At 43.4% G+C, this 27723-nt stretch overlaps 1 protein-coding gene across 1 annotated transcript in view; it reads left to right on the top strand.

Moving 5' to 3' along the window:
* Positions 1 to 27723, top strand: part of COQ2 (coenzyme Q2, polyprenyltransferase) — a 276674-nt gene that overhangs the window by 171501 nt on the left and 77450 nt on the right. The window contains exon 7 of the mRNA XM_078677496.1: positions 5225 to 5413. Within this exon, the coding sequence (XP_078533622.1) occupies positions 5225 to 5413 (189 nt within the window). The remainder of the gene's footprint in view (positions 1 to 5224; positions 5414 to 27723) is intronic.

Raw genomic sequence — 27723 nt, 5'->3', positions numbered from 1 at the left:
AGCGCTCTGATACCCGATTTCTCGTGTGTAGTTGCACTATATAAAACAAAAACAAAAAATAAATAATCTCAATGGTAGAAAAAATAGGATTGATAATGTACTGTGTACACAAAGTAGGACCTGCTACCAACTGAGATAGTCCCAATAATCCCATTTGGGTCACAAAGTCCTTGGCTGAAGATGCTTCCGGCTCATCCTTTCCAAAAGTTTAAAACCCTGAATACCAAAAGCTGGTAGTAGCAGAGAAAATTAAACTACTCCTGAAAGCCTCACTATGACCAGTAAGATGATAGACCAAAAGTACAGTAATCTTGAAGTTGGAGAAGAACACATTTCGAGGTGATTACTTGCACTGTCCCAAAGACAGGAAGTGGAATAGGGATAGGATAAATCCAGTTTCTTGTGATTATTGCAGCCCTTCCTCCCCAAGTAGGAGAGTTGCAATGAGCTCTGGTGAGGATACAATCTGATGGATGGTGTTCTGCCATGTTTGGCTCAGGGTCACCAGTTAGCCTGGTTTCACTTGTAAGGAGGATATTAAAGAGACTGTCCTGCAGTTGCCTGTACTACCCTTAAACCTGGATTAAGGAACCATCGGCCTAATGGTTATGTGCTCACCGTACGTAATGAGTCTCGCTTTCGCTTATCGTTCAACTTGTTTTTAAATGCAAATATTCTTCTAAAGTGTGGGCCTCTCCAAAGAGCAGCAAAGAGTTGCCCATGAGGAACATAGTAATCACAAACGGGGAATTTATTGTGTTAAAGATCGAATGTCACATACTCTTCAAAAAGTGATTCATTAAGGCTTTTTAGAACGAGTCAATCGTTGGCTGGTCTAGTTTTTCGTATCACGGATGCACACCACAAGATATTGTTTTAGAGTTTTACTTTTTAGATAGATGAGGGTGTAGTCTGCAAAGTTAGCAGTGATTGGTTTTTGATCGTTTAGGAGCCCCAACCACTATTAGTCTGTTCAGTAAGCGAAGAGGTTCTAGTTGCAGAATAACAGCTTTTGAGGTAATATAGCGTTAAGAAATTAATTATGGGTAAAGTGGTAAATCTTTTGCCTCCAATTAGAGGGGCAAGGGTGGACATAGGCAACGCAACCACAACCGCTTTCCCTCATCAATGAAAAGAGTGTACAGTTGGCATTAGTGACTTTATTTTTCAGAGTTGATTATTGGTTCATCCAGTACAGTCAGCGGTGTAGGACCAGAAAGGGAGAGCTATCAGTGGGAAAGGTTGCTTTGACATGATAGTACTTGCTCAGGAGCATTCACTAGGGTATTAAAGATTGCGTTAAAAGAACAATTGTGATTCAGCTATCACAAAGTCCTAGGAAATTATACGCTGGGTAATGTTTTGAACAGAAGAGGCATGTCAATTTCTAAGTTTGCCTGGCCCACCTATGTACTTGCCCTACACACACAAATGAGATGTTGTGCTCCCTGAAGATCGACAGGGCACGTTTTCGATGACTGGATATGAAAAATAAAATATTGACAGGTAAATAATTCTAGATTTTCCATACCGAACTCCAAATCTACATAGTACATATATCTTCAAGGTACATAGACGTGGAATTAGAAATAGCAAATCTATACTTCCCTATATGCACTTACCTTTCGATTTTTTTTCCCCTCAATATTCTTGTACCACAATATTTGTATTGATATTCATTAGTACAAGCCAATGAGAAGAATATACTTCATACATTGTTAGTATTGCTAACATTGTACATGCCTACGTAGCAAAATGGCGGCAAATATCACAATTGTAATCTCAATAACAAATACGAAAAAAATATACCAAAGGAAGAACCCAAGTATGGAATATATTTTTAGATATATTTCCTACGTCTCCAAGCCCTAATTACTAATGGCTAAGTTCCGAGGTATAATGTCAAATCCCTAGTATAGAGCCTTTACCAATGCTTGGAATAGCGCTGCATCTGGGGAAGATATCGGCTGCATCTGGGGAAGATACCAGATGTCCTTGGAGTTGCTACTCCTTCGATGCTTTTATTCCTCACTCTCCCTAAATGCACAGAGGATTTTGTCATATGTATCTTCTCTCATTGGATTTATGAGAATATGTCCTTTATCATAGTGATGTGTGAGGAGAACAGTAGCATGAGAGTGTGTAGTGAGTGTGCTCATGCTATCGGCTTGATAGCCTACTTTTTTTATTCTATGTACTCCAAAGAGATACATGTAGTTCTGCTACTCACCAATAACACCATAGATATTATGTATGCATATAATACAGGCAAACTATTATAATTACCAATACTTAATAATAATATCCGTAAGTATATCCAAGCAGCATCAGATTGCCCTTAAGGGTGGCCTCACACCGGACGCGAGGTCATGTGCAAGGCTATACATCACATGTAAGGGGGCATGTAGGGCTCACTCATTTGAAGTATTGGTGCACGTGACACCACATCCCTTTACTACAGGATGCTGTTACTGTGATTACTCTCTTTGGAATGGATTGCTTTTCTTGCCTGCTTCATTTTAGCAGCCACCATCTCTGCAGCCCAAGTGACGTGCAAGTACATTGATTTCATATTTAGGATGTGATGTTAAGATTTCTGAAGTTAGCTTTGTTGAAAGGAGAAAGTTGTACATTTGAACACAACCAAATGATGCTGCTGCAAGAAGTGCTTAAAACTGCTTTCTATGAATGGAACAAATAGAATTTAACTTGGATTGTCCTTACACCAAGGCTGTTATAATTGCATCACTCGAGCTGCGGCTAAATCCCAAAAACATATGAATACGTTTCCTTAGAACTGGACTTGTCTACAGTGTTCATAGTGTGTGGAGCTCTGTTTAAGAAATGTTATTGCATGATCAAACAACTTAGATTTCTGTTCTTCTTACCCATTTGTATGACCCCCTAGAAAATAGTATTGTTCTCTAGAAGAAGATGATTCTCTCAGAGGTTCACTGCAGTAGCTCTTTTTCAGGCTTCAGCTCTCAGTGGACCATATTCACAGAGCCATCGTTTTATAAGTCTAAACGTTTTAATGTTGCCAGGTACTGGTGGTGAAGACAGTGTGAAAAGCTCCTGCGAGGTGCTTGAGGATATTTGGGGTACAAAAGGGGGTGGTAATGGACGGAGCATCTGAACCAATCAAACACTCACACCCAGTCAAAAGATCTGGGTTTAATCCATCACCGTTCTTTAGCCCACTCTGCCACCCCAGTTCAGACATGGCTATATGCAAATCAGTCTGAGGATATTTGGGCGCACGGAGGGAGCGCACATCCCATGACTGCTCGACACTGAAAACCGGCAGAAAAAATCTTTGTTTGAGCTGATGAAGATCTGGGCTCCTTCAAGCTGTTATTTTGCCTTATAACAACGGTAAAGAAGCAAAAACAGGACGCTGGTACATATGTCTCTGGGGAAGTGGCGGCACTCACTGGCGATGGTGATGAGCATGAGGATAGTGGAGCCCTGCAAAGTGACGTATTTATTTTGGTGGCACTGCAAGGCCTCTGGTGCACTTCCTCCTTTATAGAGAGGAAGGTCACTGCAATCTAGGGTACTCTGTCTGCTACGGATAAATGATCTCCTTGGAGGCTTTGGAACATGATATTTCTACGAAGGTTTTTGATCTGGAATCCTCTGCGGTTGACCTACATTCGGAAAGAAAGGATTTAAAAAGCTTTTAGTGCTGTGCAGTCACCATTGTGATACACTTGGAAGGCCAGCTAGACCACCTTGAGGATGAGACATGTGCAAGTAACTTCTGTCTGCTGGGAGGTCTGTGATCCCAACGATAAAAACTCCCTCGCGTTAACAATTAAGAGGTTATTGGCTGAAGAGGTCCCCCACTTGGAGTAACGACCGGAATGACGGTGCGGAGTGCTTATCAGCTACAGACGAAAAAAAACTAGTGGGGATTGTGAAAAAAGCTCCATCTCTAATTAAATGCCAAGTCCCTTCAATTCACCCTAGAAATCAACCTCATCTTCATGGAACATATTTCATAAAAAACAAAGACTGCCTGGTACCATCTATCTCTTCTAAAGAAGTTGAAATCATTTCTTCCTGAATGTTTTGCCCTCTTTTATGTGGTTGATGGCAGTGCCCTGCTCCATGACCTTCAAGATTCCACACCACCACACATCTCATCAAGGACCTGAAGAAAAACGCCACTTGCGTGCAGTGACGTAACAAAACTTGAAGGGGGCCCCCTGCAAATTACATGGACGGGGCCCCATGCCTGAGTCAGTCAGGAGCTCACAGGCCGAGTACTGTGCTGAGGGGCCCCCCTGGAGCTCGGGCCACCCCGCACCACAGGGTCTGCTAGGGCCTATTTTACGCCAGTGCTTGTGGGTCCACATCATCTACAAAACTAGCTGCATCATTTAGAAAGCAATCCCAACCAGCACCACCGCTTATCTTGCAGACCAGCTTACCATCTCTGGTGGTTGTTGTCACACCCGCAGACAGGGAAGCATCAGACTACAGACTAAGATATATAAAATAATGAAAAACACAAGGCTGCATGCTTTTGCCATCTATGCACCATGAATCTGGAACAAAATTCCTCCTACCCCCAATCTGGCTAATTTCCAGCCATGCTCCAATTAAGGAAAGAGTTAAAGATGCAGCTCTTTAAATAACACTACATGACAACACATTAAGAGCTCACAAACCAGCCATCTCTCTGTTACCCTGAACAACACACCTCTGCCTTTTGGCTAAATTTGTATACCACATACATCCATACATACAAAGGCATTAACCACACATAAGATCTCAAAAGCTAGCATTGATATATTTTTCTTACCAGGTATCGCTGGAAGGGCATCTAGTTTACTCACTGAAGTTTATAGCTTAAAAACGAAATCCTCTATGGCACAAGCAGAACAAGTTCAACGTTTTCAAAATTAGGCTCATCTATTATAAATATATGTACAAGATGAAGTGAAACTTTTGTTAGAGCTCAAGATAAAGGAATCATATGCTTCGGAAAAGCTACAATTTTCACAAATTATGTTTTTTTCCTTTCTCCTTTTTCAATATCTACCTTGGTGGCCTGCATATACATGTATATTCTAACACAAAAATGCAGTCCAATAAGAGCATCAATAATTTTCTAAAAATTGTTAAATTAAGCTCTTGATGGTTGGTGTCTTTCTTCATAGAGACCAGAGCAGCAGTCCTTTAGAGAACTCATACTGTTTTTATTGTTTGTCTGCAGGACAAGAGAGATGATATGGTCATAGGAGTAAAGTCTACAGCACTGCGGTTTGGAGAGCAGACAAAACAGTGGCTCAGCTGTTTCAGTGTTGCCATGCTTGTGGGTTTGACGGTGACTGGCATGAACTGTGACCAAACGCTCCCCTATTACGGTGCCCTTGCAGTAACTGGAGCTCACTTAGCTCATCAGGTAACCTCAACTCTTGATGTTGTTTTTATAGCTGACCTGTTATTGTGCATGCAAATATGTTACTCATGTGTTCAGAAAAAAAATATGTATCAAGATATTAGTTCCACTAAAATCTAATAATCTGTTCCAGAAATACTAGAACATTGAAAAAAACATAAGAGCATCTCCAGCTGCACTCCTCACTTTTCTTGTAGAATGTCTTCTGTTTTAGATTAGAGATGATTCATTTAAGTGTTGGCATATCTCATTTCTCACGTACCATCATGCATTACAAAAATAATCGGGTCTGGTAGCTTCCTGGGCTAAGGCAGCCGTTACAGTGGTATTTGTTACAACCCATGGTCACAGGCTTGAGTCAGGAGTCCCTTTTGCCTGACATACTCCTGAGATCAATAAAGTGAGTAGTGTTAAAGTCAGTACAGTATAACTCTGCCATCTGCCAACAGCATCAAGATTTGCTTTGGGTGAATGTTTATCGATGACCTGATTTTCAAAAGAAGATGTAAATCATTAGAGTCATAGGTGTACTTTCACTCATTTTGGAGATTGAGTGAATACCAGATTTAGAAAAGGGTTCCGACATACGTTTAAATTAAGTAACATTTGTCTAAACATATGCACCGAAGTGTATTATATTCACATACCTTACTGGCGTACACCAATTTTAACAAACCCTACATACTGCAGTTTCCAGCTGTGTACATTTAGGGAAGCAGTGAAATTTACCAAATTACTTTTTCCCTTTTTTCTTTTCATGGGAGATATTTTTTCATGAAATGTATTCACTTGCCAAATCCACCACGAGCAAATTGGGAACATAGAAGCTTTTCCCCAGACTTTCTGCACTTCACACAATTAGTACATTCAGATGCCGGCAATTTCAAAAGTTTAGAAGACAATTATTTAAGGTTGCTTATCGTGTGGAAAAAACGCTTACTGTGATAATTAACCTGGGAACCAACTCCAGAATATGGTGATTTTAACCTAATGTCTCTTAACAATGTGCTGATAAAATCTTTTGCTACTATTCTGGCTAAGTGGCACACGTAGAGTGTTTAGTCCATGCACCCTAAAATTGATCAACACAAGGAATAGCATCAAAAAGCAACTTTTTATTAGCTTTATAGAAAATGTAAGGTGACAGAAAACAATGTTGCAGAGATTGGTTAGGACACTGAACTAGGTAGGTCTGGGCTTGCAAATCGGTGGCACCGCTAGCTCACAAAGTGCTCCCCTTACTTCTCGAGCTGGGCATGGGGAAAGAGGTGGCGTCACAGTTCCACCACACTTTATTGAACATGACTAAGGTTCACACTGGAAGCACTGAGGAATGAGGATTTAGGTAAGGGCTTGTCTATGGTGGGGTTGTAATCAGTTGTGGAGTATATACGAATGGTGTCTAGGAACGCAAGGTTTAAACTAATTCAGCACAATATTTGAGACTGCACTTCCTGATGCTAAGTTGCCGACACAAGTTATTTCTAGCGATCTGCGACGAATGCCCGAAATGCCACCCTGAAGGCGAACATCTCATGCATATGTTGCCGTCTGGTTCAGCCACTTTGAGCATTTGCTTACTAGGTCTAAAGGTTAGATCTAAAAAGATAAACATTGAGTGGAAATGTGGCCCTAACATTCGCTAAGAGAGATTGGTGACCATGATATTAAATTCTCCGAGCACCCATTGATATCCCTGTGTAGAAGGGAATTAAATAAATGGGTCGAGGCTGAGGGTACATATAGTAAAGTCTCCTCTTCTGTGTAGTCACCCCAGATATTGGCCTTTGTCTGAACCTTATATTTCCTGGAATTAGGACTTTACGCCATCCAGTGCCACCGTGCTTGTGCTCTGCTCCTAAAATGCTTTTGTAAAATTGGGTTCGCACAGTTGTCGTATTTAACATTCTAGTAAAGACATTGTAAATTGGTGCAGTATGTGCACCAGTGGTATGGAAGGTAAGTGTAATTTGTTGGCCACAATGTCTATTTACAGTACCCATATAGATAATACATATTTGGCTTAAAGTAACGCCATTGTGCTTTGGCTGAGCTGCAGTTTAAAGGTGCATCAGGGACAAATGGTAGGGAAAAGTGATTTGCCTATTTTTATGTATTAGATAAGTAACCCCTAAACTAACGTCCCAGTAAGGTGCGCGCATAGGTCGCTGTCCATCCTGTCTCCGCATATGGAGAAGCAGGAGTGGGGTGTTAGTACCTGTGCCAAGGAAGCTGTGATGCATATCTTGGAACACAAGTTCATCTTTGCTGAATGAAAGAGAACAGAAGTTTAAATGTTTCCCCTTTGAGGAGGAGGATACATGGATTCTACTATTTCAGTTGATGTTAACATGTGACCTCAAGTGCCAGTCTAAGACAGGGAACACAGGCTGTTTTTCTTCATACATTTCCTCTCTCCCTTCTCCTTACATTCCATCCTCTTTCCATCTGTGTGTTTCTTTCTTAATTACTTCCTTCTTTGTCCCACTTTCTTGCATTCCTTCCTTCTTACCTCCCCTCTTCTCCCTTCCCTTCCTAACTTCCTTTCTTGTGCCCCAAATCAGAATTGGTTGTTATAAGCTGCCACAGCAGCCCTCACATTCCCATTTCTTGGGTTTCATCTTTCTAGGCATAAATTGAGTGTTTTAAATTGGATTCCCATAATCCCTTGACATGTCAGCGACTGCTATCTCATGTTGCATTTGGGAGTGTCCAGTCATGCCAAGAAAAGACATCTCTAAGATATGAGTGTTTGAAAGGAACAGAAGAGTAGGAGTGTGTAACCTAGTCACATTCGCGGACCTGAGCATGTTTAGGCTCTTCGGAATACCGAGAGATAACTGCTTAGCTCGCTGTTACATCTTGGATCGTTAACAAAACAGCGCTTAATAATCAGTACAGAGCTGTTGAATACTAGAACAAGCTTGATGTCCTCCTATGTTCAAAATACCAAGGAAAGTAGCTCCATGGGTATGGGCACCTTCTGCACAATCAGTAGCAAAGCAGCCTAGGGAATGTATGTTTCAGCTGAGATTGCAAACCCTACTTGGGATGAGATCATCACAAGTGTCTTGCTGCTCTGTTTGGAATAGTACAGGTTCTTCGTATTTCTCTCTTCTCCCCCCGTCACCAGACTTTGTGTAGAGAGGTAAATACAACAGTTACACGCTAACCATTTTAGTGAGAGCCTGATCAGTGCTGGAAATAATAAATAAATTATTCTGAAAACTCACAAATTGCGAGGTTAGTGACAGGAATGAGGTTAGTGACAGGAATGAGAGATCGAGCGGGGTAAGGTGAAATCATGAGTGATTCCGTCAGAAGTGATCGACTAAGTGACAGCCAGACCTGCTATTTTAAAAAAATACTCCATTCTGTAAGGGTGATTTGGGAAAACAATAACTTTTTTTTACAACTCAACTACAACAAACTGTAGATAGGTGGTACTATTACTCAGATTAATGGAACTCAAGTTACCGGCCTTGGAAGGAAGTAGGACTTAGTCTATCTTGCTCCAGTTGAATTTGTGACTTGTGCTTCCTGGATAAGTCATCCTGAAACTTGTCATTTGCTTACCCATAATGCTTCAGTCCTTCTTTATGTGACACAATCTGAATGCATTTTAAGGTAGATAAGATTGTCAAAGGACAAGCCGCAGATATTGCTTCATAACGTTGGCCAGATGGATCCAGTGGTTAATATACATGCTCTTTAGAGAGTGTAATCTGAAGATCACAGGTTTGAATTGTGTTAAAATAGCTCATAATTTTATTGTTGCTGATGCAAAGCATTTAATGTCAGTCATTGGTTTGTATAGAAAAATTTAGCCGAGTTACATGATGTTTTTATCACAGGAATCCTTGCAGATCCAATGTTCCAAATCCTGCTAAAATGGCCTAATGATGTATATGTGTGATGCAGACAGCTGCATGTGGCCTAAGGGATGAAACGTCAGAGATCTTGCCAGTTTTGACTCAATGTTCCATTTTTCCAAGGGTGACCAAATGAGTATCTTTGAGATCAGTTCTATTTAACACCAATAATTAACGGCCAAGTCAATGCAGTTTGTGTTGTGTGCTGTATAAGAAGTCATTATTTTTTTAAATTATTATACAATTTATTTTAGCAATGTGAACTGAAGTAACTGCTCATCACCAGTACTCATTTGATATCTAGGTTCTTTCGTTTATTTTCCGGCATGTGATCTGAACGCCGTATCATATAAGCACTAACTATAAACTTCATGTTTTGGCCATTTCATTCAAGCAGTTAATAAAATCATCATTTCATATGTCCACCTGGGAAAACACTAGCCGTGATTCAAATTTATTTTTCTCTTAAATTGAAAGATCTGATTTAATTGTGAAAATAGGTTTTCTGTTTGTGCGCAATTAAATAAATGAACACTCCCGGACCTGGGAATAAACTATCTTGAGGAAAGAATACTCCGCCTGACTGCTGGAAGAAAAGGACTCCTGACAGCCAGGGACTGGAACAGCTCTCCATGAGTCAGTAGGTTGGCCGCCTGTGTGCCTGCTCCTGGGACACAAACCCGATGACCTGAATCCATCGGTGCACAGCTGAGGACACACTGAGGACTGGACTCTGCTGGAGCCCTGGATAGAGAGAGACATGGCACCTAGAATTCTGCCCTGAGGACAGACAGGTTGGTTGGAGGAGTGACCAGGAGGAACTTTCCCAAGAGCTGAAGAAAGACTTGGTCATTTTTCCATCTCCCGGGGATCTTAACAAAGTTACTGAGGCTGCCCAGGGAGGGCATGCCCTTGGCAGGTAAGAACACCATGTTTGTCCCACTGAACTTTTATCTGGACTGATAACTGCTTTAGCATGCCCTTGTGGGAAAGGTATCTGGCCTTGTGGAGCCTTGCCCAGCTACAGCTTCCATCCTTGCCCCACTAGTGTATATTGAGAACCAAAAAAGTGACTATGTCTCAAAGTAAAATCTTGGACTGGAACAAAGTGGCAAATCTGTCCCAGTGACAAAGTGAACTCAGTGGCTACAAAATCCTGCTCAGTGATTTTGATCCAAAACAAGTGGCTTTCGCAGGACTCGACACTGATATGTCAGACTTCAAGGGACCCGCAGATTTGAACCTTGCCCTGTTGGCAGACTTTGAGCTCCAAAAGTCAACAAAGTCCCAAGATAAACACTTTGACCTGGGTGGCCCACTTAGCTTACCCAACCATCGGGCCATTACAGCCCGTCTGCAATCACACCTATGTCCTGGTCAAGAGTAGACTGATACTCTATATTACTGCCTTACTTTTTATGGGTGCTTTTTGCCTTCAAATAAAAAAAAGTCATATCTCCAATTCCCCTTCCCCCGTTGTAATCATCTTGGTGTTTATTTGCTTGTTACATTTTCCTAAATTGTTTTGGGGATTTTATTGCAATATTTTCCTGACTGAATTATTGCTACTGCTTGAAATTAACTCAAATATCCCTAGGGAATTGCCTCCTGCTTGTGCCACAACTACTAGTGGTTGAGCTGAGATTCTTTCATTGCTGTGTTTTAGTCTAACCAGAGTGTGGTTATTAAGTTGCTGAGGTACCCCCTCAGTAACTTAATAACCACAAGTACTGGTGTCACAGAGCAGCATTAGACTGGAAATGAAGTGGCACGAGCGGCAGTATAGGACTGAAAACAATTATAATAATCCTCCTTGAAAACGAGACATCAGAAAGTGTAGCATTTAGGAATCTGGTATATCATATGGTTTAGGTACCCACCCTTACAGTTCATGCAGACTATACATGTTAAGTCACACATGTAGTATGCGTTTGACTTGTATGTGAATGCTGCTGAGTATTATGAACTTGAGCATGGATGCAACTGTGTTATCCTGTGTTGAATATCCAAACTAGCATCTTGTGTTGGCTTGACCCAGGATTCATGACCCTCTAACTTTTCTCTGAATAAATGCACATATGGTCTGGTGTGCAATTCAGCATTGTAGGGTTGGCATGACCATTGTTGACTTAAAGGGCTGTCCTTTAGGATTTGTAATGTTTTTTAGTGGCAGTGACAGTGGAGTTTGAGCGGCAACAGCGGAACAGTTTCGACATTCCTCCAGGGGTGGTTGATTTCATCTTGGCTGCCAGCTGTCCCTCGAGAATCTTTAGGACCAATTTGTTGCTTGGTGTGGTACTCTGAATCTATACCACCTCCAGACAAAGCTATCTAACATGTTGCTATTTGTTTGGTCTCTAGCCCAGTAAGGCTTTTCTGTCAGCATGGTTAAAGGATACCTTTCTTCTCTTTCTGCTTTTTTGTGATTGCCGGATCAGCCCTCTTTGTTTAAGTCTCCAGATGCTAGGAGATTTTTGAAAGGGTTGCAACATTTGTTTCCTCCTCCATTCGTCATGCCACAGTGGGATCTTAACTTGGTCCTCAACTTTCTAAAGTGCACCTGATTTGAGCCTCTTCAGAACTGTTCTTTGTGGCTCCTCACTTTCAAGGCAGTATTACTCGTTGCTATAACATTGGTGCGGGGTGTGAATAAGCGTCAAGCTCTCTGTGTCAATCCGCCGCACACCACCTTCTTCCTAGACAAGCTGGTTATAGCGGACTCACACATCTTTTCTGCCAAAAGTTGAGACACTGTTCAACATCAGTGCAACCATCACCTTACTAGTGTTTTGTGCTCTGTCTTACACGTCTAAGAAGGAGGAGAGACTCTATTGCTTGGAACCCAAGAGAGCACAGAGCTTTTACTCAAATCGTTATCAAAGAACAAAGGACGAGAGATCTACTCTTTTTGGGGATTGCTGGAGCAAAAATAGACAAGGCTGCGCAGAAGAGACCCAACTCCTGCTGGATCGTGATCTGCATTAAGATCTGCTTTGCATTGGATAAAAGCAGCCCCCACAGGGACAGCGTGCTCATTCTAGCAGGGCCAACGCTGCTCACACTGCATTAGCAAACAGAGGCCCTGTCCTATACATTTGCTAGACAGCTACATGGGCATCCCTCCATACGTTCACAAAGGACTATTGGCTGGACAGTCAGGTCTGCCTAGAAGAGCATTTTACCTGCTTGATTTTATTTGGTTTGAGTCCATTCGCAGCCCACCTCCAATTAGGTACTACTTTGGTATGTATTCAAAAGGTGAAGAATCTGAGGCGTAAAGTCTCTATCAGAAGAGCAACTTACTTACCTTCTGTAACATTCTTTCTGGTAGACACTCTATCTAGCCGCAGGTTCCTCACCGACCCTCCCTTCCTCACTGTTCTGTGATTGGACTCTATCCATTAATTAGATCCCATGTCTAGGAATCTGCACACTGGTCACACCAAATTGCTTTTGGGGCTCTGCGTCGTTGGCGTGGAAGTCTTGGAAGCACCTGATGTCAACTCACAGGATTGGCACCGATATAGACGCCGCACTTCATTTCCGGAGCAGAATTGCATCAGTGCGAAGTCGCACGGCGACACTTACCAATATGCAGAGGTACTGCTGAAAATTTTCTGTAGGAAATTGCCCTTTTTGTATGCCCACACCCCCATTTTTTGCTCCAATGCTGGTGGTTATGACTCTGAAAGTCACTGAAGCCCACTGTCCAGGCGCCAGTGCTCTCTCCCTAAAATGGATATTTGTGAATTGGTAACCCAGATTGGCAAGGTCTTTATCCCCCCCCTTATACGTCACCACTATGTTGTGTCGGTGGTACACAGGGCATGGGTATTAACGGGGCCACTAGCGTCTGAGCACTGTTTGTGAGAACCTGAGTGACCCAAGTAAATTGATGACAACAGGCCTGTCATTGCAGACTACCCTCACTAAGAGTGGCAAAGTCATTGCACTAGTTTTAATACATGCCAGTCACGCCTAAGAAAGGCCTCCTGAACCCAGGAGGCAGGGTGGATTATGTTAAAGGTAAGGACATATCAGTGCAAACGTATATGTCCCTATCATGGCCTTTATCATTAAAGGCTACTGTAAGTGATAAGCGGTCTATAGGATAACATTGCCTGGCACCCTGGGAAACTCGAGGTTGCCAGCTCCATTATGGTACTGCCGAAATATGTCATGTTTGGTATTAGACAATGTGCCTCATCCCAAACATGATTCTTGTGTCAAGGACGATGTGGCAGCCACCCAGGTGACTACCTTAGAGGTGGCCCACCTGATTACCCAACCCTTTCCAATGCTTTGCTGCCAGCCGGAAGCTGCTGCTGCTGCTGCCGGCAAGACAGTAATCTGACGCCCTGCCATGAGGTGTGAACTCTCCATGGAATCGGAAACAATGGCCTGTACGGGAAGGAGGTCACACCTCTCAACTTGACAGAATGGCTATTGAACAAGGAAGTGAGCTTCAAAGCCTTCACCGCCTGTGATATGCAACCAGGCTTCCTTCCAAAGAGGAAACAGCCTTCGACCTGCCCTGAGGCACATGTGTACCCAGAGAGGCAGGAAAACGAGGTATTCATGAGGTGTACATACCCAGAAGGCTAACCACACATCTACAGTGGGCTTCCTGGTCTATACAGCTAAGGATGGGTTCTGCCATTTTAAAATTGGCCGAATAAAGGGTTCAGGGTTGAAAAGGTGACAAACCCCCCACCGCTCCCCACGTTCCACCTGGATGTGGTCACATCAGGGGCAGATTAGCAACTGGGCACTTGCACCCACACCCCTAACACCCATAAATCTAGGATTTAAGGGCTACCCCTGACACCAGAACCCCATTTCTCATCTGACTTGCAACAAAGGCAAAGAATAGACCCGTGTCTGCAGCAACCGGATGTGCACAAAGCAAAGGTATGAATCGCTGCGTCTGTGGCAACCTTGCTGGAACTGCATGACTACGACTTGTCCCGGACCAAAGACTGGTTCCCCCAGACAGAGGGACCCTTTTGAGAGCCAAAGGCAACTCCAGACTCACCTGGACTAGTGCCACTCATTCTCAGCACAGCACAAAACAACGTACCAGAATCAAAGAATCACTGGCCATCTGGCCCTACGAAGGACTGCCCAACAGTAGATGGTCCAGTGCACTGTGGGAAACTTAGTCCTGTTCTCCAGCAAGTTTCAGGCAGCTATCCTTTGTTCCCGGACCTCCAGATGTCTAAATAACTATCTGCTGAGCTTACCTATTTTTCAAGGCTTGTTGGTGGCCTGTCCGGCAACCACCACTTTTACTTGACGCCGCACCTTGAGTGAACTCCACAAAACCTTCATCCGACATCAGCAGTGGCTTTCTTGTCAATTTTTTGCACCAATTTCCTCACAAGCACCATGTAAGTGGTAGAACCAGCTGCACCTTTGCTCCTGAGTCACCACCAAGGACAGCTCTGCACCCGGGCTTCTCGACCTGGGACCCGCATCACCTTTACCTTCCTTGAGTTCCACACTACTCGACCTGCAAGTGACCGATTGTCACTAGTGCTTTTTCCCATTGACCTCAATGATAAAGTTTTGCAGTACTGTTTTGCACTGATATATTTTGGCTTCTAAAATCCATAACTCTGGTTATACTTACCCGATTGACTTCATTTTGATGTCAAAATGTATATAAAAATCTGCATTATTTTTATAAATTAGTGTCGGAATTCGTGTGAGCCATGTCAATTACTTATTGTCCATGTTAGTACTCTGAAATGCGTAACACGTGTTCCTCTTGTAAAGCCTAACTGCTCTTTGCCACTCTACCAGGACTGAGCTAATGATTTATTATTGTGAATCCAAGGACCATCTTTAGGATACTGTGAGAGTATTGCATGGTGAAGCCTAACCAGCATTACCACATAATACTCCACCTTCCTACAGTTTTCATATCCAGTCTGATGCCTGGGGAATTTTTAAAAAGTGGGGAATCTGTGGATAGTTAAAATCTGTACCAAAAAGAGCATTACTGAACGTTCGCAGCTTGTTCTTTTAGCACAGGTTTTGCTTCTTCTAAGCAGTCCGTGGCTAGATGGGTAGTTTTTTGCATTATTACCGTTTATCATTAGGCTGAGGGGCCCCTACGAATATAACCAGAACTAATTAGTCCATCGGAAAGTCAGCTATATAGAACTTCCAATGCCTGATACTTTCAGGGACACTATCTGTAGATCATTTCATACCTCTGTTAATCATAGCTGCTTAGGTTTTGGACTACACAGCTAACACCCTTGTGGGACAGCCTCTGTGAACAACTAATTTTCAAAGTTGAATTTCTGTATATTTTCTGTGCTCCTTATCTCTTGCCTCCATTGGAAAAACAAACCATGCAAGTCTTGGAAGAGACTTTTATAGCCACCACTCCCCATCATTTATCAGCCTTAAGCAAGCAGTCTCAGACTTTGGCCAGTGACCTTCTGATGCCTTCGATACGTTAGCCTTTTTCAAAGTTCGCTCTTGCTTTGTCAGCCCCTCCATATAACTCACAAAACAGATGTCATTCCTCAATATGTAAACTGCATATTAGAACACAAATGGAGCAATAGACTTAAAACAGTGTTCAGACTACAGAAAAGGATATACTGGGCTGTCATTTGGAAATTGCACAATTTGCCTCTTAGCAGTCTCTTACCCACTCAGGGACCTCTTTTAGATCATATGTGAATTTAGTGATGTAGTAACTGGCTCAGATGAGTTGACTACTTCTCAGCCGTCTGTGACTCTGTGGCCAAACACGCTGGGAAAGAAGGGTTGAACTTGCACTTTTACTTTACAGCTGAACTGTCCTAGAGGGAAGACTCAGGTTATGCCCAAGCGCTCCTGCTCACATTCCCACTAGGAAGTAATGTTGTCTCTCCAATGTCCCATTTGAAAATGTATGATCTTATTGCTTCCCCCTATAAATTGGGATGACTAGCAGAGTCTTGTCATCTCCCTTTCTGCCTCTGGGGCATATTTCTATGACATTACCAGTTTGTGCATGGATTTAGAAGAGTGTTGGATGGATACTTCTTCTGATTCAGGGTTGAATTTGCCATTTGGACCCCCAATAGAAAAGAGTGCTTCTTTTGTGTGGTAATTGGTGTGCAGCTGAGGTCTTGGACCTACAACTACCATCCATTGAGCTTAAGGCAAATGGCCATGGGAAATCTTGCACCCGGGGCTGAGCCACATCTGAGCCCTTGCTCCTGCGGCAGTTCACAAATAGCTCCTCCATCTCCGATGTGGTACAGGGCATCTTCCAGAAGTGGAGAGAACCCTGACTAGATCTTTTCACCACCATCGAGAGAATGCAGTGTCAAAGTATTTGGGTGTTAAGAGTTCCCAAGTTCTGAAATTAATCAGGAAGGACCGGGCCCAAGTCATTCTAGTAGCTCTGTCTTGGGCCAGGAGAGTGTGGTACCCGGAATGTCTTGACATGAGCATCTTCCCTCCCATCAAGCTTCCACTTTGAGATTATATCATGTTTCATCAGCAAGGCAGGGTCCTTCACCTGAGCATGCTCAATCTACACCTCCATGCTTGGCCAATGAGCTGCTTCCAGTTAACTGCATTTAATCTGCCTCCCGAAGTAGTGGATGTAAGCCTGGTCTCCAGGCATCTTTCCATGAAGTCCATTTACGCAGGGTACTGGGACAAATTTGTGGCCTGGTGTGGAGTCCACAAGACAGACCTCTTACAAAAGAAACTGTCTGATGTCCTGTTTGTTTTGTCTTTGACCCAGCAAGGCCTTGCTGTGGCCACAATTAAAAGTTATTGGTCAGCCTTTTTAAACTTTCTGCGTTTACCGGACAAACCATTCACATTCAAATCACCTGTTGTGATGCAGACTATTAAAGGTTTGACAAACATGTTCCCGCCTGTACCATTTGCAATGCCACAGTGGGACCTCATCTTAATCTTGACATATCTCATGTATATGCCTATCAACCCAATGCAGAGCTGCTTTTTGCGTCTTCTGACATTAAAGACTGTCTTCCATAGTGCGATCACTGCATCTCATCGTGTGAGTGAGCTCCAGACATTGCCAGTGCAAATGCCCTACACCATGATTTTTCTGGCTAAACTGGTGCCTGAAGATTCAGGCCGCCTTCTTGCCTAACGTTGGGACTCCTTTCCACATTGGGCAATCCAACACTCTCTTAGCATTTTTGTCCCATCTCACCCTTTGAAAGAGGAGGAGATGCTCTATCGACTGGACTCTAAAAGAGCTTTGAACTTTTATATTGATCATACCAAGGACCATCGAGTAGACAATCAATTTTTTTGTGGGGTTCTCTGAGGCGAAGAAAAGTGGTGTTAAGATGTGTGCCGCGTGGTCCACCGCTCGTGGCATCTGTGGGCATTCGTGTTTGGAATGTGGGCTGTGGAAGACGGCAGTTGCTGCCGAGACAGAGATCTATTGGGAACATTAAAGAAGTGCTCCACACCATACCTGTGTTTCCTCTTCTTTTCATTGGCGACCACGAAGACTCCAGTAGTCCCTGCTCTCACTGGTGTTGCTGGATGCCCTGAAATCATCTCTACTTCACGGCGAGGCAACTGCGACGTCGGGGCAGAAAATTTCACTGATTTTACCGACGGAAGCATTTCTGGATTTTCCCTGTCTGTGTCTTTGAGTAGTGAGTTCCTCTGCCGAGGATTTATTCTGATTTTGCTGTGTTTTGCCACTTTGTCCTGCTGTGCCAAAGCCTTCTGCGCGAGCCTTCAGCGCGAGCCTGCCACGGTGTGTGAGGTTCGTCAGCGTGTGTACTACGTCACTGTGCGTTGTCAGGGAGCCCTGATATCAACGCTCCAGGACACACGCTCAACAATTTCTCTTCGATGCACGTTACTTGTGTCCATTCTTATGCGCTGAAGAGCTGTTTAAAGGATTCGACATTTAAAGGATAAATTCAATACCATTTTGTCCTCGTGGTGTGTTTGGCATTTCTATCTATTCGCGCTGAAGAGACGTTTTAAGGAGTTCAAGGAATAAAGACATTTAAAAAAAAAAAAAATTTTAAGAAAGAAACAAACATCTTGAATTGAAGGCTGACTGTATTGCATTGCACACAAGGGGAAACTGTCATTTGAATTTCTGGTACTTTTGGCACTTAAAATTTTTTAAGGTGTTGTAATTCACTTAAGGTTATTATTTATTTTATTCGCTTGGGGGCAGCAACTCATCCACGCAAATGGAGAAAGTAGCGACACCACCTCCCTTTTTGCAATTTCCTGGTCCTCCTCCCATGATTTGGAAGCAATGGAAAGCCTCTTTTGAGGCTTACATTGATGCAATTGATGGTGATATATTCACTTCGAGAAAGAAGAAAGCACTTCTTGTGTACAATCTGGGGGCTGAAGGCAGATCCATTCGAGAAACGCTGCCTCTGGAGGAAGTGAGAATTCTCAACAATTCACATGAGGATGGTGATTCACTGGTCATTGATGAATATGCTTTGTTAATAAGAACGCTTGATAAGAGGTTTAATCCTAAACGCAACGTTGTTTTTTGAACGTCATAAATTCTTGCAACGTGCACAAATGCCTGGAGAGTCAATCGATGACTTTGTCGCAGCTTTGAGGATTTTAGCAGTGAACTGCAACTACAGAGAGTTCAGAGATGAGATCATTCGTGATGAGTTGATTGAACGCACATGTGACAAGAAAGTGCGAGAGAAGCTTTTGTCGTCTGATGATCCTGATTTGGAGACTGCTTTGACTCTGGCTAAATCTGTTGAACATTCACAGTTCTGTATGAAAGAGATGAGTGCACCTGTTACTGCTCCTGCATCTACATCTTCTACTGTAACGGAGATCAATGTACTCACTCCCAAGCCTTCAAATTCTTCCAAGATTACGAACACAAGTGTTTCCCGGCCATCAGTCTCTAAATCAAAAATGATGCTCAAGGCATGTCATGTTATCAATGTGGCAGTAGGTCACATCTGGGAAATTTCAAATTTTGTTTTTCTGTTAATCTTGCTTCAAATGTGGAAAAAGGGGTCATCTTGCGCGTATGTGTAAGGCTTCTGTTGTACAAAGAGGATCTGCACATACTGTTAAGAATATAGAGGAGCATAATGTGGAATGTGATGATGATGACACCTGTTATGAGTTGTTGATGTTATCGGCTTCTCCCATGGAGGCTGAGGGTATAGTGGAAATTGCATCCCTTGATGAATCCCAGAGGAGAAAATCTCCTATGTGTGTTATCAATCTTAATGATAAGTCCACCAAATGTCTTGCTGATTCAGGGTCTCCTTTCACTTTAATTAATGTTGGAGACTTTGTGGTTCTGGGGGAAATCTCTTTGGCACCATCATCAATCAAGATGTTTGCTTATGGGGTAAAAGAGTAGAAGTTTTCGGCAAATTCAAAACCAAGCTCGATTTCAAAGGAGAGTGCACATTATGTATGATTTATGTCGTTGAGGATGGTGCTAATTTATTGGGTTGGCATGAACAAGGGGAGCTTGGGATCATTCTTGACCCTAATCATCCTAATATGGTTTTATCTAGGGGTGAGGCAAAGCACTATTATGCCTCTCTTTCGGATGTTGAGCCTGTGCATTCTGTGTGTGCTTTGAGTGAAAGTGATTGGGTTCAGAAGTATCCTGATGTTTTTAGTGATAGGCTAGGCAAACTAAAGGGTTTCCAACATCGTATTGTTTTAAAAGAGGGTGCTAAGCCGACTGCACACAAGGTTCGCAAGGTACCTCTTAGTATGCGTAATGAGTTGAAGTGTGAACTTGAGAGATTGTGTGCCTTGGGTGTTATCGAGCTTATTGAGGGGTCGGAGTGGTTATCTCTCATAGTTTTGGCGCGCAAGCCCGATAATTCCCTTAGGATGTGTGTGGATTTGCGCGACTTGAACTCCTGCATTTGGATAGATCGTCAGCCCTTACCTAATATAAATGAGATGTTGTCTACTTTGGAGGGGGCGAAATATTTCTCTACTCTTGACATATTTTCAGCGTACCACCAAGTTGAATTATGCAAAGAGTCTAGACATCTCTCGTCATTTGTGACTCCTGAGGGGGCTTTTCGTCATCTGAGGATGCCGTTCGGACTAGCGTCGGCTTCTGCTGTGTTTCAGCGTCTTATGGGTAACCTGTTTAAAGACACTGCAGGGGTCGTCTTCTTTCAGGACGATATTCTCATACATGGGAGGTCTATTCTTGAACATAATGAGAGGGTCAAGACTGTTTTGGATATTGTAAAATCTTATGGTTTGACTTTAAGGAAGGATAAGTGCAGCTTTCTCAGGGACGGCGTAGATTTTTAGGTCACCATATTTCGACCAAGGGTGTGGAACCTAAAATGTAACTGTTGGATGCCATTCGCAATGCACCTGAACCGCAGAACAAAGACCAATTACGTTCCTTTTTAGGACTAGTTGAGTATTACGCCAAATTTGTTCCTAATTTTTCCGACAGAACTGTGTGTTTACATAATTTGCTGAAGAAGAATGCAAGGTATGATTGGTCTGAGCAGTGTGCTAATGATTTTAACTCTTTGAAAGAAGTAATTGTGCAGGCACGTCCACTCAAGTTATTTGATCTCAATGATCAGTGCATCGTTATTACAGATGCCAGTAACGTTGGCCTGGGAGCGGTTTTAATGTAAAGGAGATCTGATAATAGAGAGGAGGTAATAGCTTTTGCTTCCAGAACTGAGGTGCTGAAAGTACCTATTCGACTATTGAAAAGGAATCTTTGGCCTTATGGTGGGGTGTACAATATTTTAGAATTTTTTTGTGGGGTAATCATATTATACTCAAAACTGACCACAAACCTTTGGTGGATCTCTTCACAACTAAGGGTGGTGGAAGAGCTACACCTCGCATTGCAAAGTGGCAGTACAGACTGGCTGAGTTCAATTACCATTTAGAGTATGTTCCGGGGGTAAACAACAGTGTACCTGATTGTCTGTCGAGGTTACCCCTTTCTCACGACGATTTGGAGCAGGAATGTGACCAGTTGGAGATGGTGTGTCTGTTAGTTCTGTGTCTGAGACTGACGCTTCCTTGTCTGAGGTTGATTGGAAACGTGCAATTTCTGAGGATGTTGACTTGTGTAAAGTGATCGACTTTGTAACGCGTGGATTGCCTTGTGAAAACTCTTTGTCTGTAGAGTTGGTTCCATTCAGTAGGGTTAGTGATGAGTTGTCTTTGGTGGATGGTATTTTACGCAGAGGGGTTTGTTGGTTGTGCCCAAGTCACTTTGTAAAACTGTCCTAGATTTAGCTGATGTTGGTCATTTGGGTATCCGTGCTATGAAACGTAGAGTGCGTGAAGATTTTTGGTGGCCTGGTGTGGATCGGGCAATTGAACACTGTGTGCGTGATTGTGGAGCCTGTGTTTTGAGCGACAAGACTCAAGTTACTTGTCCTTCTGCTGTGAATCCTGTCTCTGTTAAAGAGGTACCCTGGTGAAAATTGGCGTTCGATGTGGCAGGTCCATTTTTTGATTTGGGTAGTACTACCAAGTATGCTTTAGTCTTAATTGACTACATGTCAAAATGGCCGGAGGTTAAATTTGTTGAGGGTATTAATTCTGCCATGGTGATTAATTTCTTCAGGGATGTTTTTCTGAGAGAGGGGTTCCCGGAGGAATTAGTATCGGACAATGGTACCCAGTTGGTGTCTGCTGAAATGGAGGATTATTTTAAGGAGCATGGTATTAAACATGTGCTTACCTCTTTATATCATCCATGTAGCAATGGTTTGGTTGAGCGCCTGAATCGTGTTATTAAGGATCAATTACAATTGGCTTCTATAAATGGGTTACATTAGAAGCAAGTAATTTCGGACATGTTGTGGGCTATGAGGGTTACTCCTCATTCCAGTACGGGTGAGTCACCATTCACTTTGCTTAGGGGTAGGGTGGCAGGTTCCAAACTTAATAAGGATTGGATGTTGAGGAAAGAGGTTGATGTTGGTAAGATTGGGAGTGGCTGATGTTAGGGCTGCGGCCCAAGCAAAATATGCACGTAGTAATATTAGAACATCTCCGGTATGTCAAGGTGATTGGGTGAGAATCAAGAAACCCATACTCATACGCAAAGGTCATGCTAAATTTTCTCCTCCTGTAAGAGTCAAAGAGGTGAAGGATCATGTTGTGGTGCTTGATAATGGGAAGATTTGGAATAAGTTTTGTATTTCCATTGTACCCAAGTCTAAAGTGGAATTTGTAAAGAAGAAATTTGGTCTGGATTCTCCAGTTCCTCCAAGTGTGAGCGTGAGGACAACTGATAACTGTGTTGTTCCTCAGCGGAGGTCTTCTAGAACTATTTCAGTTCCTGCCAAGTATCGTGATTTTGTTACATCTTGAATGATCATTTGTGGGTTTTTTTTCCATGTCTTTGCTTGTTTTTTTTCCCTTTGTTTTTAATTTTTTTTTGGGGTGGGGCGGTTAGGTTGAATTTCTTTGTTTGAAATGTAGGGAAGGGGATGTGTTAAGATGTGTGCCGCGTGGTCCACCGCTCGTGGCATCTGTGGGCATTCGTGTTTGGAATGTGGGCTGTGGAGGACGGCAGTTAATGCCAAGACAGAGATCTATTGGGAACATTAAAGAAGTGCTCCACACCATACCTGTGTTTCCTCTTCTTTTCAGGTGGACTGTGCAGAAGAGGACTCTATCAAAGTGGATAGTCCTCTGTATTAAGATCAGCTATGCACTGGCCGAAAAGTCTACAGAAGGTCTGAGAGCCTATTCCAGCAAGGCTGAGGCTGTTACCACTGCGTTAGTATGCAGAGTACCTGTGCATGACATTGGTCAGCCAGCGACATGGGCGTCAGTGCACACGTTCATGAAGCATTACTGCCTTGAAAGCTAGATCCGAAAGGAAGGAAATTTTGAATGTTCGGTCCTCCTGGACCTTTTGTTCTGAGCCCACTCCACAGACCCTCGAGCCTTGGGTGTCATTGCTTTGGTATCTGTTCTATTGTATCTAACCACAGAACAGCAACATTGTTAAAAGTTTCAGGATCCAGTCTGATGCCTGGGGACTATTCTAAAGGAGACCACTTTTGTGACTGAATGACATTTTAGTGCTACCTGGGTTGATCTCAAAACAGAGTCAAGTCAAATTGAGGTGCTACTCTCAGCCTGCTGAACCTGTCCGCAGTACTTGACAAGATTTACCATCGGTGTCTATTGGATTTTTGAGATTTCGCTGGATGTCCAGGTTTCTCATTGATCACATCCAGATTGTATCGCTCCCTGTATTCCTTTCCTATTCTCACCTGCTATGTCAGACTACCAGGACTTTTCTGTTGAATTCTTACTCTTCAGAATATATTTCAGTTCGCTGTTCATCCTCTTCCAGTCCCTGCATTACCTGCATCTCATATGACCCACAAGTCATCCCAAAACTGCAAATGTCTCCTGACTTGCACTCATGAGCTTTTGGACCTTGCCTTCCTGCAACTGATGGGTGGGTTAGGAATCTTCTAAAACTAAACTCCAGTTAGACGCAAGTCGTGACAGTCGCAGGTTTACTCCAATTCCAGCGTTCCCCGTCCAATTCTGTGACTCACATTGGAGCCATCTAGTATTCTGGCATCACCTTTGAACCTGAGATCAACTGAGTGATCAAATTCTCCCTCCAGCTCCTCAGACCAGTGAGGTGGATACTCCCTGTCCTAGGATTTCTCTATCGAGCACAACCCACTCTAGAACTTTTGCTCTTCCGTCTGGGTAAAACCACTAGGACGATGTATCGGAGTATCTTCGGATTGTTCAGAATTCATCTGCAAAATTACTTCACATCTGCCCACGGGATCCCATACATCCTGACCCACCAACACTCTTTGTTGCTTATTGAGCAAATTGCACTTTCATTTCTCTAGCAGACATTGTGTTGTTTTTAGCCTAAATTTAGGCTTTTCTTAAAGACCCCTTCTTAGTTCTGTGATTTAACATATGAATGCTATATAGGCTGGCCCTACATCACAACATTTCCGGGGATTTGCGGGTATTTTAATGTCTGTTTCAGGATCCTGACATATTTTTCTCAAGTTCATGCCCCTGTTTTTCCCAAAATGGCCGAAAAGGCATAAAAAGCTGCTTTTCCTTTGGTCCCTCTCTGGTTGACCATCACATACTCTGGTTCTATTAGGAATGCAACTGCTTCACTGCCACTCACATGTCCAGAGCGCAGCTATCAGGGGTCCTATGTGTTCTGGCAAGATTCCGAGAGTGATGCGCTGCTCCTTGATAGTAGTTTAAGGTACATAGAATTCTTTTTGTCCAGAATGCACTTCTCTTCCCTTACATAATAATTCGAAAACATGTCTTATGACCTCAGAGTCTCATATACCCTTTTTGTGTTTTTGAATGTTCTAATTTCTGCTCTTGTATGCCACATTGTTTTCCTACCTCTTTATCTTTAGTATGTCCCAGATTTTGGTTCTGGAACTTTTGTCACCCCATGCAAGGGAGATGCGTCAGTCACAGTATAAAACAACAGCTTTATTCATTCATTTGATAACTTTATTTCGGTCAATGACCATAAAAGTGCAATAAGATATGTACAGGCACAAGAATAAAACCATAAATACAGTCAATTAAAAAAGTTATTAAACGTTAAGTTATCAAAAGATGAGATAAAATGGCGAGTAATGAGCCGTTATTTCATATTGATAAAAACAGTTCTTCTTCGCCACATGCCGTGTAAAAAACGGGAGACAGCAAAAACAATAGGAGGGGCAGTATCGTAGGTTAAAACTCTGCAAGCTTGTGCACATTGTCTAAAACCCAGATTTATACACAATGGGATGATCCAGCATTTCCGAATTTCACTGTATGCTGGGCAGAAAAAGAGGATATGTACAATGTCTTTCCTCCAGTAGTTACAAGCAGGGCAGTTGGCCTCTGTCGGTTTTGCCCATCTAGATGTTAATGCCCCAATCGGTATAGAGCCATGCCTCAGTTGGGTGTATAATTTTCTAGCAAGCGGAGGCTGCACCAAGTCCAAGAACACCTCCGTCCTGGATTCAACTTTCATCAGTAGGAACTCCGTGGACAGCCTGCCCAGGGAAGTCGGGCAATATAGTGTTTTGAGGTTATGTGACCTTACAGCCGCCACTAATACAGACCTTTGCGTCCTCGTGCAGCTGTCCTCTGGTGTGTCCCATAATTGGGGCAGACCAATTTGATAGAGGAGAGCCTTCACATGAACCAACCAGGGAATATTCTTCTTCTTTACCTGCCCCCAAATTGCAATGAACTCTGCTCTAAAGGATACAAGCTCCGTCACAGACCAGAGCCTTCTCCAATAGAGCAGAGGTCGTGCAGCTGCCAATTCGTTAATGGGTTCCAAACCCAGATCCATGCGTAGTGGTATGAGGGGCGTGCTTTGGGGAAGGGCAACCAGGTGTCGCATGAAGGCCTGTTCAACCTTCAATAAGTTGTATACATTCGTGTGTCCCCAAAGTTCTGCAGCGTACAATGCTCCAGACCTGACCTGTGTTTTATATATCTCAAGGGCAGGGGTAACAGGTTTAAAAGTTGAGGCTCTGTGAAATCTGCCTATGCCTCCCATAATCTGCGCCAGTCTCAGGGAAGATTTAGAGATTTGGTGGTCCCATGTAAAGTGCTCAGTCAACGTGACCCCCAGGTATGTAAAATTCTTAACTCGCTCTAGGGGAGTTCCATTCAGTGCAGGAGCTTTATGTAACTCCTTACCAATCCACAACTTAAAACCCCGAGACTATCTCTTGTTACAGATGGCCATTACAATGTGCCTATTTCCTTCGAAAACTTCACTCGGCATGATCAGCCTGCTCACTTGACCCATCTCCATCCCCACCAGGTGCTGCTTCTCAAGCCCTGGCCACATATCAACATCAAATTACTTCTGATAAAAAGCGGCACTTAATCCAACATTTCCAATTCCCCTGGTAAATGGGACTGGAGCCCACTAAGAATGGTTATTTTCTCGCGCTGCTTTCTTACCCTGTGAGGTAATGTGACCAACTCACTCAGAGCACATCTCTGGCGTTCAAACGTGACATCACACATACTCTTCCCACACAAGACTTCTTCTAACTACACTTTAGCTTTCGGGTCATCCGCGGCTAGGGCTTTAAGTGGGCCGGGTCCAGCTGGTGCTGAGCACCGGCTGTACCAAAAAGCTGGTGTCGAGACGAGTCCCTGTGGGGCACGCCATTACCCTCCGGTGGCAGCAGTCAGCAGTACCACCCACGCTTCGAAGAGACTTGTTAAAGGTCTTTCACTGTCGCATCATTTCAGAACTGAAGGATTGTCATATTATATTCAACAAAGACATAGATGTTGCTTATGCAACTAGCAACCACTGACAAAAGCCGATAGTTTGGCTTGCTGTAGGTGTAATGTTACTTGTTGTATTATATATCTGGATGCAATGACAGAAGTAGCAAAATACCAGTGGGGCGGCACACTAGGCTAAGCACAGATTCTTCGCTTATGTGTTAAAGGAGTCTGCTCTCCCACATGTCTTCTGGGCATGGAGGAGGGGTGAGACTCACAGGCCCAAGACATGGCAGTGAGTTCCATGTCTGTCCTACTTTTGATAGTTGGAACAGGGGCAGGGGGGTAAGAGGGTCCGTGGCTTGGTTGGGAGGCACTAGATGCTTCTTCCTTGTTGTACTACACTGGACACATCTTTAGGCACAGTTTTGTCTGCTTTGCGGTGGGCCGGGGGTCAGAGCGGGGATTTGGACGAAAAGTCAGGTGGGCGATCTGTATGCCCTGGGCAGTAGCGGCTGCTACTGGAACCCAGGGAGAGGGAGACATGTAAAAAAAAAAAACCTGTAACAGCCGGCCTCTGCCTCTCCTCCATTATCTTCCTTGTGGAGGGTGTGGTGCAGCGGCCAGGGCAGCTGACTTCAGATCACAGGGTTCTCGGTTCGATCACCGGCTCCAGCGGCAGCTCAGCTCAGCACCATGTGACTCTGGGCAATAGCTCACTTAATTTCCACGACGGCCCCCAGCGCCTTGAGACCCGGAAGGGTGAGTAGTTCGCGCTTTACAAATACAGATTTATTATTATCATTATAATTATTATTATTATTCATTCTCCCCCTGCGGTCCGGGCTGACAGCAAGAAGCTCCCAAGCTCCCCTGAGCCAATCGCAACGCTGCAAATTGGTCTGAGCACCATAGTTCGGTGCTGAGACGGGGAATGGGAGGCTGGGCATGCTCCTCACCTGGCTGTGTAATGCATCCTGGTGGGGAAGATGCAAAGTGTGCATGACTCTTTGGCCGACCCAAGAGGGCTGACCAAGCAGTCGTGCACACTTAGGGAGTGTAAACCTCTCCTCCTCCTGCTATGTCCCTCCCCGCCCAAAAGCCACTGATGAAATAGGAAATCTAAAATGATAATAACGATAGTTATAATTTTATTTTTCCTTTTGTTCAGTGGGGCGACGCTCCTCC

Source organism: Lissotriton helveticus, chromosome 2_1 (assembly GCF_964261635.1).
Source record: "Lissotriton helveticus chromosome 2_1, aLisHel1.1, whole genome shotgun sequence".
Lineage (NCBI taxonomy): Eukaryota > Metazoa > Chordata > Amphibia > Caudata > Salamandridae > Lissotriton > Lissotriton helveticus.
The sequence above is the reverse complement of the archived record's forward strand: the minus strand, read 5'-3'. Positions and strand labels throughout refer to the sequence as shown.